We start from the raw sequence: 15,638 nt of genomic DNA, 5'->3' as shown, positions 1-15,638 counted from the left end.
GGGGTTCAAGGGGGGGTGGGGGTCCGGTCCGCTGCATGCTGCGTGTTCCCCGATGGCGTGTGTCTGTGCTAGCCTGGTGGTGCGCTGTGCCCGTGCGACACTGTGTCGTGGCCGCGTCTGATGTGCCGTTAGTGCTTTCTGTTCGTCTGCTTTCTCTGGGTCTGGAAGCTTATTTATTTTGGCGGGGGGGGGGAGGTGTCCCAGCCACTGCAGGGTGCCTACTGGGGAGGGCGGACGCGTGGCATGGGGGCACTGGGCCCAGCCCAGCAGCCACGTGCAGCCCCTTGCACAGACGGGGGTGCTGGTGCCCAGCGTGGACACGGTGCGGTGCTGCTGCACACTGGCAGAGCCTGGTGCTGTGTTGTGGGGGGCCTGGAGGGTATCTGGGGGCATGGGGTTTTTCAGGGAGGGGAGGCAGGAGCCTTCCCCCAACCCCTTAGCAGGGAGGCATGGCTGCAGGCGGCTGGGCTGGGCCCTTGCCCACTCAGCCCCACGCAGGGTTGTGTCCTCACTGTGTGGGGGGTGTTGAGGGCAGTAGGTGCAAGGCGTGGGCCTGGGGCTCTGGCCAAGAGGCAGGGGCAGGGTGGAGGGGCAGGCTGGCAGGTGAGGCTCCAGGGGCCCGCGAGCCACAGGCTGGGTGGGTGCCCATGCACAGGCCCCCTGCACCCCAATCAGGGCAGGCAGAGGGGTGCTTGCAACAGACTGTCCCCCCTGGGTATCTGGCTACTGGCAAGGGGGTGCAGGGAGTCTCTGGCAAGCTGGGGGTTGCAGCATGTGCAGCAGGTCATGGTGCAAGGGTGGGTGTTGGAGTGCTCGAGCGTGTGGAGCGAGTGGGTCTGGAGTGGCCGGACGAGGCCGGCGCAGGCCGTGGGGGCACAGCGGACTGGCGCCTGGTGCCCCAGTGCGGTGCGGGGTGGCAGAGGGGTTGGGATACGGATGTGGGTGCGAGGCCCTGCTTCACCCTCCCCAGTCCCCCTTGTCTGATGTGGTCCCAACTTGCCCGAAATCGGCTCACACCCAGCCTGTGCGGGCAAGCGGCTTGGCCCAACACCCGACCTCCGCGCTGGCTGCTACAGGGACCTTTTCCCCCTCCGAGAAGCTGCTGGTACTGCAGCAGTATCACCCCGTGATGCCGGAGCACCCAGGCAGCCTGAGCTCTCTGTAGCACCCCTGCCCACACCGGCCGGGCGCCCTCCCGCGCTCTGGCCCAGCGGACGAGGTGCGGGAGCCGTGTCCTGGGCGCGGGGTGCTGGCAGGCTGCAGGGACCCCGAGGCTGGTGTGTTCCCAAGACGTACCCTTGGCGCAGAGCGGTGCTGCTGCCCTGCAATGGCTCCAGGCCCTGCTGGTGCCTCCCCCCGACCCGGTCCCCTTGCCCCCGCCGGCTTCTGCCTACCAGGGCACGGGGAGCCTCGGTGCTTCCACAGCTCAGGCTTCATCCTCCACCAGCTCCTGCTGCTGCTGCTCCTCCTTTGCTTCCCAAATCCAGGAGCAAGAGGCCTTTGCGGCGTTCGCTCCCTCCGGTCTCAGCTCCGTGGGCCCCAGGGATGCCCGTTAGCTCCCTGGATGAGAGGTGGCATCCGGTCACGGGGGGCAGGCGCTCGGAGGGTGAAGGGGGCGCAGGCTGGCGTCTTAGGGGGGATCGTCACGGCCAGCATTCAGCCTCCCCCCACCCGCTGGCAGCAGCGTCCCCCCCCGCGGGCACCCACTCACGACAAAAACTCTCTGCTGAGGACAAGGAGGGATGAGGACCTAATAAGCTATATAAAGAAGTATTAATTTATTGCAAAAGATTTAAGACAGATTTTCCGCCCCCCCGCCCCCACCCCAGAAATTTAAAATAAAAAAAAAAAAGGAATAAAAACTTTAACAAATATATATTTAAAAGATTAAAAAAAAAAACCTATTATCAATTATATATTAAACAGATAAAAAAGAATCAAGAGAAAACTGGATTTTAGCTTGAGAACAACCTATTAGACTCTACTAAGCTGTATGTCTTGTGGCACGATCATTCTAAGAGTAGCACAACTATCCGACGATACCTTTGATCTTGTTTGAAGGTATGTGCAAACAGGTTTCTGTTGTTCGTTTTTCCGTTGGACTTCAGCGTAACTTCTTTCTTTTTTTACACCGTTTAAGAACTCAAAGGATGTGCCTTGTTTTCTGAAGGTTTTTGTTATCTCTTCTACCGAGGGTGTTTCATTCCGTTGGGTGTCTTCAGGTTTCGGTTCTTCCTTTTTCTGGTATTCGTTTGGTGTGCGTGTGCGCGTGTGTGTTTGCGCGTGTGTCCGTGTGTATTCCAGGGAATGCACAGCTGTATATTCATGTATAAACAGGATTTCGAGTCTGGTTCCTTGCTTGAAGTCTGACGAATGCATTTTTGCTTGTGGTTTCCGAACAAAGTGTCGACGTGATCTTTTTCTTGAGAAGTACAACCTGGTCTCTCTCTCTCTCTCTCTTTCTCTTTCTCTCTCTCTCTCTCCTGTTGTGTTTGCTGATCCAAAATGTGTTTGGCACAACTTTGACATTTCTTACAAAAAGAAAAAAAAAGAAAAGGAAAAAAAAAAGAATAAAACAACCCGCCTGAAAATATCTGTTGTAAAGAAAAAAAAAATATATGTATCTAAGAAAAAAAATCCATAAAGTTCTACATGATGGATATATACATATATATATATTTTTTATGATTAAGTTATGGACTCTGTATTGTATTCCCATTCTGTCAGATCTATGCATCTTGGTGCTTTTCCCTGCTCTTCTGTGCTTAGGTTCCACCTATATTAGTCTTACTATTACTATTCTGACTAGTCAATGGCGCGTGGTGCTGTGAAGAAGTTTGCTCCTATAAAAAGTCTGGCAACAAATATTTAAAGTAAAAAACAAAAAAAGAAAAAAAAAGAAATAAACCGACGTCTCATGTTGCTGCCACCGATATTGTGAGTGATTGTAAATGAGGAACCACAACCGGGGGATTATTGTTATTTTTTTTAATGGCGGGTGCATCCCGCGCCCCTGAAGCACCTGGCTGTCCCCGGCCGTGGGCTGGGCCCTTCCACCCTTTGCATCAGGCCCGCGGCAGACGTCGGCTTTCGATGAATGTCTGCAAAGCTGCGTCATCCCAGCGCCTGGTTTCTCCCCCAAAGCTCTGCTCTGAGCCTGCCGCAGATGGGGTTTATGGGGAGCGGTGTCTTACCTACAGGCAGTCTCGGCTCCGCTGCCAGCGACGCAGCGCGGGTGATGAGATGCTGTGCGACTGTCCTTCTCAGCGGCCGAGTCGTCCAGGGTCTCCTGAGGGTGTGCTCTCGAGGGAAAAGGTGGAGGGGTCCTTGTCCAGCATCCATGCACTGCATCATGCCAGGGCACCGGGCTCCGTAGATCCAAACCGCTCACAGGGTGCCCTACATCAACCTGAGCGGCTGTTGGGACGGGCACCTGGCCCTGTCCCCCGCTCCCTGTGGGTTAGGTCTGGAGCGGGGTGCCCATGCCGGCATGGATACACGATCGACGTCCCTGGCAGCCACCAGGCATGTACAGGACAGTTTGCCGCTTTGCCGCTAGTGGCATCCCTGGACTGAGATGCGAGGGGAAGATGCAGCGGGAGCCTCCCCACCTCTCCAGTGCCGGTCTTCGCCCCTGCTGAGCCCCCCCCTGCACCCCTGTGATTGTAGCAGCTTCTCTGCAAGTGCAACCCCCCTGCTGCCTTTGTGCCAGCCCAGTGCTGGCGTTGGCGTCCACTGCACCAGGTGAGCGTAGCACCGACAGGGAGGCTGCAGCCAGAGAGCACAGGTGCCCGAGCGCCCCTTAGCCTGGACACCGCAGCGCTGGGAGCCTGGGCCTTCCTGGGTGGGAAGAAGGGGGAGTTTCCAGGGGCAGAGAAAAGCAGTGGCGTGGACACGAGGGGGTATTCACCTCTGGAGGGGTGGGGTGGTGTGGGGGTGGCTCCTGCGGCAGGAGTGCCCAGCGCTCATAGCCAGTGCTTGCCCTCTCGGCCTGGCAGAAGAGAAGGGCACTGCCCTGGACAGGTCCGGCATCGCCAAGGTCACATCTCCCTCCGTGCCCAGCCTGGAGGAGGCCCCTGGGGGAGCGGAGCTCAAGCCCCGTGGTTTGCGAGGCCAGGCCACTGCCTCCAGCTCGCTGGCTGCTGGCGTAGGTGTGATGCTGCCCTGTGGCAAAGGCAGCTCCCTGGCCTCCGGCCTGGTGGGGAAGCCAGGCTCCCCACGAGGGGCTGGTGCCATGGGGGTTTTTCCCCGCTCCCAAGGCGGTGTTACTGCACATGGGCTGGACCCGGTGCAGGGCTGGGGGGGCTGTTTCACCCTCTAAGAGACCGCCCATGTTTGACTGCAGGTGGGTCATGTGCAGCTTGCAGCTGGGGCAGGACCTCTGTGCCCTGCTGCACTCACACACTAACGCCTGGAGAAGCCCTGGCAATGACGTGCGCTCGTCCAGACTGACGCTTTGCCCTTTTATTGTCAAGGAGGAGATAACCAAATCTATATTACAATCTTAAAAACCGTACAAAACGTGAGTAAAAACGCAACAAAGGCTTGGCTGCGGTGGCTGCCGCGACAGGGTGGCCCGGCGGGCAGGGGCTAGCAAGGGGCGTAGAAATCGTACCTGGACACACAAGGACAACTCTTCTCCCGAGGTCAAAGAGCTGGTCTTGGCAGTAAATTAAATCCGGGGGCGGGGGGGCAGGAGGGGACGCGGCTGACCCTCGGCAGTGCAGCCTGCGCCCCGGCACTCTCCTTCCTTGACAGACCAGATTCAGGCGGGCGTGGGTGAGCCTGGCAGTCCCAGGACTGGCCGAGAGCTGCATGGCGCCCCTCCTTGCAGGGCCAGGCCTCCCGGCCCCAAGGCTCAGCCCCTCTGGACCAGGGGCTGGGATCAGCTCCCGGGACACTGTGCAGAGCCTGGCCCAGGGCCACGCAGCCCTGAGAGCAGCCCTTCAGGTGCCGACAGGCTGCAGTCTGGGCTTTGCGGAGGGTGATGGGGGGCACGGGCGGCAGCCGGCGAGGGGGGAGCTGCAGCAGCGGTTTGTAGTGGTGTCGTCATCCAGGAGGCTGGCAGAGAGGGGTTTTTGGTCGTTCAGTGTGCAGGACTAACGCAGCTGCTCCCGTTAGCACGTCCAGACCTGCCAGGGCCAGGGAGGGAGTCCGGATCAGACAGAGGTGAGGGCGCTGCTCCCTGCCCCCCTCCCATCCTTGCTCCCCTGCCGGCCACTGCCGCCCCAGGAGGGCAGAGGACCAGGGAGCTCCGGCCAGATCAGGACCCGCTGCCCCCAGGAACTCCCTTGAGAGGACAGGCACGGCTGGGCAGTGTGTCCCCGGCCCTGCCCTGTCCGCAGGATGCGTGGCTGACATGCAGGTGCCCTCCGCCCCCCCGTGGGACCCACCTTAACCGTGCTGTCCACGGCCCCGGAGAAGAGGCGGCCCCGGGAGACGGCGAGGGCTGTCACGCTGCCCTGGTGGCGCAGCAGCGTCTGCGTGCAGATCATGTTGTCCATGCTCCACACCTAAAGCATAGGCAGGGGAGGGTTATTGATGCTAGGCCCAGTGCCGGGGACTGCCAAGGCGAGGTGCCAGGGTGGAGGATGACACCTACGCCCAGTGCCAGGGACCAGCTGCTCTCCCGCACCCGCCAGAGCAGGGGACACTTGCACTGGACAACTGGCGCCAGCCAGGGGCATGAACAGAAGGCCTGAGCCACTGTGCATCAGCGCTCTGGCCCTCCCGCGGGCCTGAAGGCCCCACAATGAGCCCAGACCAGTTCCCCCCCCCCAGCGCTGTCAGGGCACCCGGACACAGGCTGGGAGAGCTGAGCCTTGCCCGGGGGAGGCATGACGCCAAGAGCGGAGCCTTGCCCGAGGGAGGCGTGACGCCAAACCTGGCTCCCACGGCCCGGGCTTCTACCATGGATGCTCAACTTGCACCCACAGGGATGGATTCCTGTCTGGCAGAAAGGCTTTTTCCACCCTGCTGGGACCGAGCAGCAACACTGCAGCAAAGGGGCATTTCAGGGGCATGGGGGCTCCTATGTCTAGGCAGATGATGGGGGGGCAGCCAGATCTGCTTTCCAGGCACAGTGAAAGGACTCGCAATCAGTGAAGCGTCAGGACGGGAGGGAAGTGAGCCCCGAGCCACCAAGCAGCCACCAAGCAAGCTCCTTGCCTTAAAGCTGGCTTGGAACTGGTGGGCAAATGCACCGGGAGCTGGCTCCCATGCACCCTCCCCCTCGGCTCCCACCCACAAGCCGCATTTCCGGCGCCTGCCAGCCCAGGGCAGGACCCAGACCCAAGGCACCTAGGAAGCCCCTGCCCCAGCACGTACCCTGAGAGACCGGTCATAGGAGGCGCTGAAGACTTTGGTCTGGTCGGGTGTGGAGATGACGGCCAGGGCATACACTGTGCCCACATGCCCAGTCAGCGTCCGCACCTGCTCCTTGGACTCGATATCCCAGACCTGTGGGACGAGGGAGATGGCTCAGAGCTCAGCGCAGCAGACGGGGGAGCCCAGTACAGGCCAGGCAGGGTCTGAGAGGGGTCCAGCACGTGTGTGGGGATGGGAACACAAGGCTCCAGCAATTGTCCAGCACCAAAGGTTGCACGGCTGGTGCGTCATGCACCAGGCAAGAGGGATGAGACAAAGGAACAGAGCACAGTGCCATCGGGACTGCCAAGGATGGCACTCAGGGATGAACACTGCTGGGGACAAGGAGGGGAAACCCGGTTTCTGCTACTAGCCAGTGCTGGAGAGAGCACCCTGGGCTGGACAGACCCATAGTCCTTTGGCTCCTAGGAGCTGCTCAACAGGCTCAGCAGGGGCCGAGAGCAGGCTGCTGGTCCAGCCCCATCCATGCCCTGCCACGTCCTTACGTGGATGAGGTTCTCGTAGGTGCCGCACACGATGTGGTGGTTCGTCACGGCGATGGAGTAGACGCTGCCCCCCGACGTCTGCAGCACGTGGACGCACTCCAGGTTCCGGATGTCCCAGATCTGCAAGAGCCGGTGGGACGGGCATGAGGGTCCCCGGGATGTGGCAGCCCCAGCTCCAGAGGGGCAAATGGGGCATGTGTCACCACACCAAACTGCTCTTGGTGCTGGGGAAGCCCATTGGCAGCCCCTGCCCAGCTGTAGGGCTCACTGAGGCTCTTCACCCTGCCACCTTCCCTGCTCCTTTCTCCATGTGCCAGCCTGGCTGTGGGAGCCAGTCACACTGCTGCATCTGAGTCCCCCATTGCAGGATCTCAGGCCAGGGCTGCTTACTGCTCTTCAGAAATAGAAGGCCCAGGGTACAGACCATGTTTCAGGAGCCTAGGTGTGAAGGGGCCTTTTGGATGCTGTGTGTGTCATATGTACACACACACACACACACACCAGGGGACAGTACAAGGGGCAGACGGCAGCCCTCTGTCCCTCCAGTGCGGTCCAGGTGACGAGAGCAGAGCTGCTCAGCGCAGGCCCGGGTTATTCTGGGAGCAGAGCGTGGATCTCTGCAGTCCAGACAGCAACCTGCTCCCTTTATCAGCTCAGCTGCCAGTGCAGCTACAAGCCTGGCTATGAGCCATGCTTCTTGGTTCCTGTCACACAGCAGCTGCACGGGCCCCTGGGCAAAGGCCGGTGCACTGGCAAGGCAGCTGGGGAGCCTGGCTCCAAGCCTCGCCGCTGCCTGGGACTTTGCTTGCCCAGTGCTGGGGGCGGGTGGGTGGGCAGGCCCCTCTGCTGGGTCCCCACATGCCTTCTGGGGGGGACTTGAGCCACTGGTGAGCACGCACCTTGATTGTCTGGTATGACCCGCTGTAGAGATAGTTCTGCGAGGCCACGAGCGCTCGCACCCAGTGGTTCAGACCCGTCAGCTCCTTCTTCAGCTTCAGCTCAGTGCCGACGATGTCCCAGACCTGTGGCAGGTGCACGCACTTAGTGGGGCCAAGGCGGATCAGCTCCTGCCCCCCACCAGCCTGAGCCCCAAAACAGGCTTCTCCCCAAAGTGGGGAGCCTGCGCTGATGGCCCACATGTCTGAGGCCGGTGGCAGAAGACACCCACTGGAGCTGCTCACTCAGACAAAGCCCAAACCACTAAATTAGAGTTGGAAGCACATTTCCAGAGCCCCAAGGGTGTCTGTCTGGGAAAACTTGTGCTGCCACTGCAGAGATGCAGCCCGTGCCAGAGAGGGAGCAACACAGAGCACACCCCCCTGCCCGACACTCTGGGGCTCCATGCAAGGGACTGAGAGGGCCCTGACTGCACACACCCCACAAAACGACGGATGGAGCAGTGCACAGGGGTGGCACAGATGGACGTGTGACAGGAGGAATGGCTGTCTGACTCACAACAGCCTCACAACCTGCTCTACTCAGGCAGCAGAGAGGGGCAAGGTCTTGCGTTTAACGCCTGAGCGCCGGCTCTGCCCAACTCTCAGTGCTGCACGGCCTTGAGTCCCGAAGCCCGTGATGAACAATTGGGGCCTGTGGCAGCCCTGGGGAGGTCGATCGGTGCATGGGAAGGGCAGAGCTCAGCCAAGCACCCTGCAATGCCAGGAGCTGGCAGCTGAGCTGCAAGCAGAGCCCAGGCACCAGCCAGTATGGTAGTGAGTGATGTCTGGGCCTGAGCTGAGGCCCCTCGTGGGCCCAGACTGCCAGAGTATGGAAACCAGGTCCGACTCACAAACCCCTGGCCAGTCTGACAATCGTGGACCCCGAGCCCAGCTCCCTGCTGAAAGCCACTGGCACCCAGCCCTGAATGTGCATGTGTGCTTGCGCACAAATGTGCGAACACGTGCACAGACCCTGACACACCCACAGTCACAGGCAGGAGAGACCGTCAGAACCAGACAGACAAGACCTTTAGCCAAAGGCTTACAGGCCTTTGCTTTCAGGCCGTCACCAGGAAGCAGCAGCCCAGCCACTGGAGGGTCTGTCCCCAGGCAGGCCCCGCAGGGAGCACTGCCGGAGTGCTAAGAGAAATATGGATCCCCCTGCACCCCGCATCCCATCACTGCAGTGCCTCCCCGGCCTCTACCTTGATGGCTTTGAGGGAGCCGCTGAACAGCATGTTGTGTGAGGAGACCAGCGTGCAGACGGGATTGTCGTGGGCTCGGATGGTGTTCACCTTCTGCAGGGTTTGGATATCCCAGACCTGCCAAAAAGGGAATCAGGCAGTTAGGGGCTGGGCTGCCCCAGGACTGAACCCCCTCCCGGCTTTGGCTTCCTGCCTTGGAGAAACCAGCAGCAGGAAACTGTGAAACACAGCACGGGCAGCTGCGATGAGGGATTTGCTCTGTGGTGCCAAGCGACAGCCAGCAGCGTGCCCTGGCTATCTGGGTCTGCCTGTCTCTGGCCCCATCGTGGGCTCCGAGGTCCTCCCCACTCTCCTGAACCAGATGCTCCCCCAAGGTAGTCTTTGGCCATGACAGAGCAGAGCCAGGAAAGCCCTGGCCAGTGAGAGCTGGGTGCTGAGACCAAGGTCGACGTGGCTTGGCACGGGGCACCCACACACACATAGGACCCTTGGAGAAGACCCAACCCAACCCCCGGTTAGCATAAAACCGCCAGCACACACAGGGGAGAGTGTCTCCCTGGGCCCCGTGGGTGTCAGGCTATTTCCCACGTGCTGCCAGCCTGGGGCCATCCTACAACCCTCCCGTCTGGGCTCCTAAATGGATCAGCACTGGGGCAGGGGGTGGGGGACCCAGTACTCACAATGATGGTGCAGTCCGCCGAGCCGCTGTACAACCTGTTCCTGTGACACCGCAAGGCAAGGAGAGGCTGTCAGCAAGGCGGGGATCACGCTGGCAGAGTAAAGGGGGCTGCAGGGTACCAAGAACCTGCCATTCCCCACTTGTCCCTGCCTCTCAGGTGAAGTTGACCCCCTCCAAAGGCAGGATGCCGCCCTACTGGACAAGCCAGCCCCCAGCACAGGCTCCGTACAGCCCACAGGGCACATGCCCTCCCTGCCCAGCCCACTCCAATCTCAGCGCGCAGGGGGCAGGAGCTGCAGGCTGTGCCATCCTGTCTGCCCAGTGAGAGCCCAGTGCTTCGCCCCACCCCTGCCAACACAGCCAGCTGTTCTCCACAAGGCCCCGAGTGCTGGCAGCATCCTCTGGGCGTGATGGCGGGGCAGCAGCCAGGGGCATGGGGGCCAGGAGGAAGAGGCATCTTCCTTACAGGGCTTTTCCCACTTGGCTCCCTAAAAGAAGGTCTCTGGGATTCCTTTAAGAGGGTGCACACCCCAAACATAGGGTACATACACCCCAACATAAGGTACATACAGGAGCCAGGCCCCAGCATGTGTGGGCACACGGGAGGCTGGAAGGGTATTAATGCCTCCCCCACCCCGCTTGCAGCACAGACCCCAGGCGCAGAAGGACGGAGGCACTCACCCCTGAATGCAGAGAGCTAGTACAATTCCATCGTGACCCTCCAAGGTCTTTTGGCACTTGTACGTGGTACAGGTATCCCACACCTAACAGGAAACACAAGGGAGCAGAGCATCACGTGCCTGTCCCGGCAGCCCAGCAGGAAGGCAGCCGGGCTGCGAGAGCAGGGAGAGCAGGAAGCAGCTGAGCAGCTGTGCACTCTGCACCTGCTTTCCCATCTCTTGGGCAGAGAGATAAGTTGGTCTAGGAAAGGAAACGTCATGCTGAGGGTCACCGTGAGCTTCTGAGGGACAGCGAACAGTGGAACGAGGCCCCTGCAACCTCCTCAAATGCCCCCGCCACCATCCCCGGGCAGGACAAGACAAATGGACACAGAGACTGGGCTACGAGAATCCAAGGCAACCCCAGGCAGAGGAGCCCTGCCCTCTCGGGGGCGTTGGGAGCCTACAGGAGATGAGCGCCAGTCACTGCCCACTGGTCCTTCCTGGCTCTTTCAAGGCTTTGGCCAAAAGGGGCTTTGGGTGCTCAGGACCGTGGGGAATTTGCAGGAGTGACCTTGAGGGTGACCCTGGAGCCCGGCCGTGTGAGTGGAAGAGACACTGCAGGACAGCTGTTGAGGGGCCCGTGCATTCAACCTGCCCCTGCTCCTGGACAGAGCCAGGGAGCGAGACCCCTGCACATCAGCACTGGTGGCTTCAGGCAGCAGACGGCAAGTCTGAAATTAGGTTCTGTATCTAGAGCGAAGGATGAAAATACCCAAAGTCCAGCCTTCCCCAGCCCCAGGGGCCTGAAGCTCATGCCACTTCCCAGGCAGCAAAGTATCCCCAACCCCATCTGTGAGGGAAGGAGTTAAGTACTGCTACTGCCTTCTTCCAGGGGGGTGGAAATGAGCCTCGGCCATTGCTACAGAGGCTGTCAGCGACGCTAGAAGCCCCCAGCAGTTGTGGAAGTCAAGGGAGCCAAGGGGAGAAAGAAAAGGAAGTCAGGCCCTAAGCAGGCAACCCCAGAGCTGTTCCCAGCAGGACCCAGTGCCCTGCTTTAGCACCGGCCCTGCTCCCAGTAGCTGGGATACTACAACTGGTGTCTCCCTTGTCATTGTGAAGAGTGAGCTCCCACCCGAGCAGAGCAAAGCTCTCTCCTCCTGCACAAGGGACAGGACAGCGGGAAGCAGAGGACAATTTCCGAGAGAATTTCCCTCCAGTCAAAGGGTCCACATGAAGTCTGAACAGGCAGGGCCGCTCTCTGCTCTCCCCACAAAAAAAAAAAAAAAAATCAATAATCCAAATGCAGCAAAGATGAGACCACGACAGATGCAGTTTATGTAGGGCCTACAGCGAGCAGCTGGGCTCTGCAAGTCTCGCCGACCCCCATCCATCACTCCTCAGTGATCAGGGGCCAGAGATGGTAATGATTAGGAGGACTGCTTTCATTGTCCAGGAGCAGCCCTGTCAGTTGGCTCTTTTGAAAACAGGAGGAGGAAAAACCAACAATGCTGCAGTGGGAAACGGGCATATTTTACAGGGGAAAAATGTTCTTTTTCTAAATGGGTTTCAGTCACAATGGAAAAGAGAGGCTCAGAGATGGAAAGACTCAGCGCTGGAAAGACTCAGAGGTGGAAAGCCAGCAGAGAGAGGAGCCGAGTGGCCAGAGTGAAGGCATGCTCAGGGTGACAGAACACCCCCTGGAGATGGATTAACACAACCAGAGTTTTCTTGCTGATAACCTGGAAAATGCTCCTTGCCTAGCTGTGCTAGGAAAGAGCCATGGAAGACAACCGACCCGGTCAGCTCACAGGCAGGGCAGGAAGGCAACCCTGGCTCAGACTTGAAGCTGGGGGCTGTGCGGTGCCCACGTGCACAGACAAGCATACACGTGAGGCATGCAGGGCACCTACCTTAATGGTTTTGTCTGAAGAGCCACTGAAAAGCAAGTCTCCAATGGAGTAAACGCACAGACACCACACGGGGCCCTGGTGTCCCACAAAAGTGCCCTTGCACTTGAAGATCTGCTGAGGATCGTAGGCTGTGGGATGAGAAGAGGCAGGGCGGGGTTAGGGAACGAAGACACGAAGCCAGGTCGCCATGAGGCACAGTGGAGGAGCAGGGCTCTACCAAACCTGAAGACTGACCTGGTGCTCTAAGACCCGGCGTTACATCCGGCAGGCACCACCGGACAGTGGAGTATCACAGGCTTTTGTATTTTTACCCAGCTCCCCCCTGTGTGAGTCCCAGCAACTTGCCCTAGCTAAAGCCTTTCTTCCCGAAAGGCACCTGGGCTGGATCTAGAGACACAGCGATGGAGAAATCCCTGCCCGCCGCCCCTTAGCCGCACGTAGCAGGGGTGAATCACCCTGGCTGTTACAAACGTGCAATCATCTCCATGCCATTTGCCTGGCTGCCCCTTTCAGCCCCCGGGCCAGCTTGCCCTTTCTCCTCTAGGTTACAAAGCCCTGTTGCACCACTGTCCCCCCAGGCTCTGATGTGGTCTCACAGTCGTCCTTCTTGTAAGCTGAGCAGGTCGAGCTCTGGAAGCATCTTGCTCTCCCCTCCCAGCCCTCGCATCCTCTGTGGTCTCTCCTGCACCCCCCGCAGTGTTTTGGAGACGGATGCTGGTGCAGCCTGTGGCTCTGTCAGGGTTCGCCCGCCAGGAGCACAGCATAGCAGACCCTCTGCGAGTCACTGGCTACTCTCCGCACCCTACCCCTTCCTACAGCATCCGCTGCGGAGTCTCAAGGCCAGGCCTAGCAGCAGGGGGAGAGAAAGGCAGGCACATACTCACAGCCCAGGATCCCCATGTTGAGCCGAGCGTTGATGTGCGAGAGCTCGTCCTGGAAGACAAACCACATGGCATTAGAAGGGAGAGGGTCTCCTCTTGGCTGCCCCAGTCCTGCTGCTGTCACAGGCCCCCTTCAAACTCTTCAGCCTCCAGGCAGCATTCTCCTGGCCCAGGGCAGGGCAGAGCTTCCTCTTAGTGCTCAGCCTTGGGCACCTTCTCTGGGGAAGCAAGGGGGTCCCTGATCAGGGCTGACCACATGGGTCTCTCCAGGGTAGAACCTCTACCAGCTTAAGGGGGTCCAGGTCAGGGCAGAAACACCCTCCACAAGGCAGCCTCATTTCCCTCGCATTGGCGGGGTCCCTACAGAGAGCACTGGGTAGAGGAGCTACTGCACCCTGGGGAGTTTGAGCATCCAAACCCAACTATGCCTGAAAACTCTGGCCCACCCCAAGGCCCAGTGCCCCTAGCGCTCCCCAGACCAGGTGCGGAGCAGAGCAGCAGCCATCTGAAGCCACTGGAATGGCTTAGCAAAGGCAAATAGCTGGTGGCATCCTCCACCCAATGCTAGATGACAGCTGTACCCTGAAGCCCCTTGTGTTTTGTGCACCCTGGAGCCCAACCTGGGTGCAGCCAGTCACACTGGGGTGGGATAGAGCAGATGAGAACAGGTCTTGCTCTGCTGCACCCTGGTGACTGCCCAGCACAGCTGGTGGTTAGCTTCTTTCCCCTGCCCCCCTGGATCAGCACAGTTAACCCAGCAGCCAGCTCACGTTTAGCATGGAGGCATCCCTGCGGAACTCCATCAGGTCCTCGCTCAGCTTGCTCTGGTTCTCGTCCAGCACATCTAGGGCGACAAAAGCAGGCCAGTCACCCCCAAGATTACCAAGCCAGGACACGGGCTATCCTGGGACATGGGCGCTGACTAGGAATGGCCCCTTTAAACAAGAAAGGCAGAAGAGCTCAGGCAGTCCAGAAAATCCCCTCCCAAAGATGTCTCTGACCTCCAGGGGTCTGCCCAGCCCTGATTGTGAATGCAGGAGCAATGGGGCATTACACCTCCCCACTGCAGCTGCCAGGGTCCCCCCAGGGCTTGACAAGGGGCCCAAAGCCTGCCTGGGAGACTCACCAAACTTGAGCTCGAGGTTTTTCTCCAGCTGGTCGATCTTCTCTGAGAGCTTGCCCAGCATGGAGCGCAGGAAGGCGATCTCCTGGTCCTTTTGCGCCATAGCCACCTGCATCTCATGGAAGCGGTCGTCCGTCTGCTGCAGGAACTCCTTCAGGCCCTCGAACTTGCACATCTCCAGGTGCGTCTCGTACGTGTCTTGGTTCCCAATGAACGTGCACCTGGAGGGAGGGGATAAGAGGTGCAAGCTGCAGCAGGGCTCTGCTGGGGTGTGGGGGGCAGGATGGGGGGGTATATACTGCTTTTCTGGCTTCAGAACGGAGGGGAGCTTGGAACAATTGGGATCCCTTGAGCCCCCCACATCACTCCCCTTTGTCCGTAGGGAACGAGGGCACTACGTGTGGTCCAGCACTTCCACTATGGGCAGTGACACCCTCATCGCACACAAAAGGCCCCCCGTACATACAGGATGAGGCTGCGGCTGTCCCTGCTGGTGTGCTGGCCCAGCAATGACCCTCCTGTCCAGGAAGGTATGAGAACAAGCAGCACGTCAGCAGGATTTGGGGGCTGATGGCTCCATGGATGTTTGGTAAAGGTCCATCCGATGACTGGGAGAGCTGGCAGGAAAGCTCCAGCTCCCTCAGGGAGCACAGGCTTGGGTTGCTCATCTGGCACCCCAGCTCCTGGCAAGGCATGCCCGCAGACTCCAGGGGACAGAGACCACAGGCTTGAGCTACAGTTGCATAGATGCCCCTGTCACCCAGGTATGAACCCTCCCTCCGTGGATTTGGGCAGATCTGTCAGTCCTGGCTCCCCGCAGCTGGTTCTTAGGGCCAGGCTGGATGGCACCGAAACAGGCGAGGCTCTCTCATCAAGGAGTACAATGCACTGCCTTTCCCTGCCCTCACAAGCGAGGCCAGGCACCTGGTTTGCTCTCAGGCCCCTACCTGCACTGGAAAGAGATGCCAGGAGTTCACAGAGCTGGAGTAAGCCCCCCCGCAAAGGCCAGCCTGGAACGGTGTCCAACTTGCCCCTCATGCCAGGATCTGGGCCCCCTTCCCCAGTCCCGCTCAGCTCACCCCGGGCGCAGCTCACCCGTATTTGGAGTGAGGACACTTGATGTGCTCGCACTCCTTGAGATGTGCCTCCAGGTTCATTTTCAGGAGAGGTGGGCAGCTGGGGTTATTGGGGCATCGCACTGGCCTGTAGTCACAGCTGCTTTCGTGATCTCTGTGCAAGCAGGGAGAGGCAAAAGGAGGGCATGTCACCGGCAGGGAGAGACGGCTGGAAACCACGCGGTTTAGCGGGATACAATGCAAACCGGTCCTTCAGAGATCTCCAGGTAGTTGAAATTCTCTAGAAAGCTGA

The 15,638-nt window shown here is 59.6% G+C and overlaps 1 protein-coding gene across 10 annotated transcripts in view; it reads right to left on the bottom strand.

Annotated features, from left to right (window-relative positions):
• Positions 1–4,449: 4,449 nt before the first annotated feature.
• The window catches only part of TRAF7 (TNF receptor associated factor 7), a 32,135-nt gene continuing 20,946 nt past the window's right edge, over positions 4,450–15,638 (bottom strand). For all 10 annotated transcript variants that reach the window (XM_006027113.3, XM_025208237.1, XM_025208238.1 and 7 more), the window contains 13 exons: positions 15,366–15,500; positions 14,274–14,491; positions 13,918–13,991; positions 13,151–13,199; positions 12,267–12,394; positions 10,376–10,458; positions 9,696–9,735; positions 9,016–9,132; positions 7,772–7,894; positions 6,873–6,992; positions 6,328–6,459; positions 5,394–5,513; positions 4,450–5,132 (listed from right to left, as the gene is read on the bottom strand). In XM_006027113.3, coding sequence (XP_006027175.1) covers positions 5,118–5,132; positions 5,394–5,513; positions 6,328–6,459; positions 6,873–6,992; positions 7,772–7,894; positions 9,016–9,132; positions 9,696–9,735; positions 10,376–10,458; positions 12,267–12,394; positions 13,151–13,199; positions 13,918–13,991; positions 14,274–14,491; positions 15,366–15,500 — 1,354 coding nt within the window. In that variant the 3' untranslated portion in view covers positions 4,450–5,117. The remainder of the gene's footprint in view (positions 5,133–5,393; positions 5,514–6,327; positions 6,460–6,872; positions 6,993–7,771; positions 7,895–9,015; positions 9,133–9,695; positions 9,736–10,375; positions 10,459–12,266; positions 12,395–13,150; positions 13,200–13,917; positions 13,992–14,273; positions 14,492–15,365; positions 15,501–15,638) is intronic.

This window comes from Alligator sinensis, unplaced genomic scaffold, assembly GCF_000455745.1.
Source record: "Alligator sinensis unplaced genomic scaffold, ASM45574v1 scaffold1164_1, whole genome shotgun sequence".
In the NCBI taxonomy this organism is placed as follows: domain Eukaryota; kingdom Metazoa; phylum Chordata; order Crocodylia; family Alligatoridae; genus Alligator; species Alligator sinensis.
The sequence above is the reverse complement of the archived record's forward strand: the minus strand, read 5'-3'. Positions and strand labels throughout refer to the sequence as shown.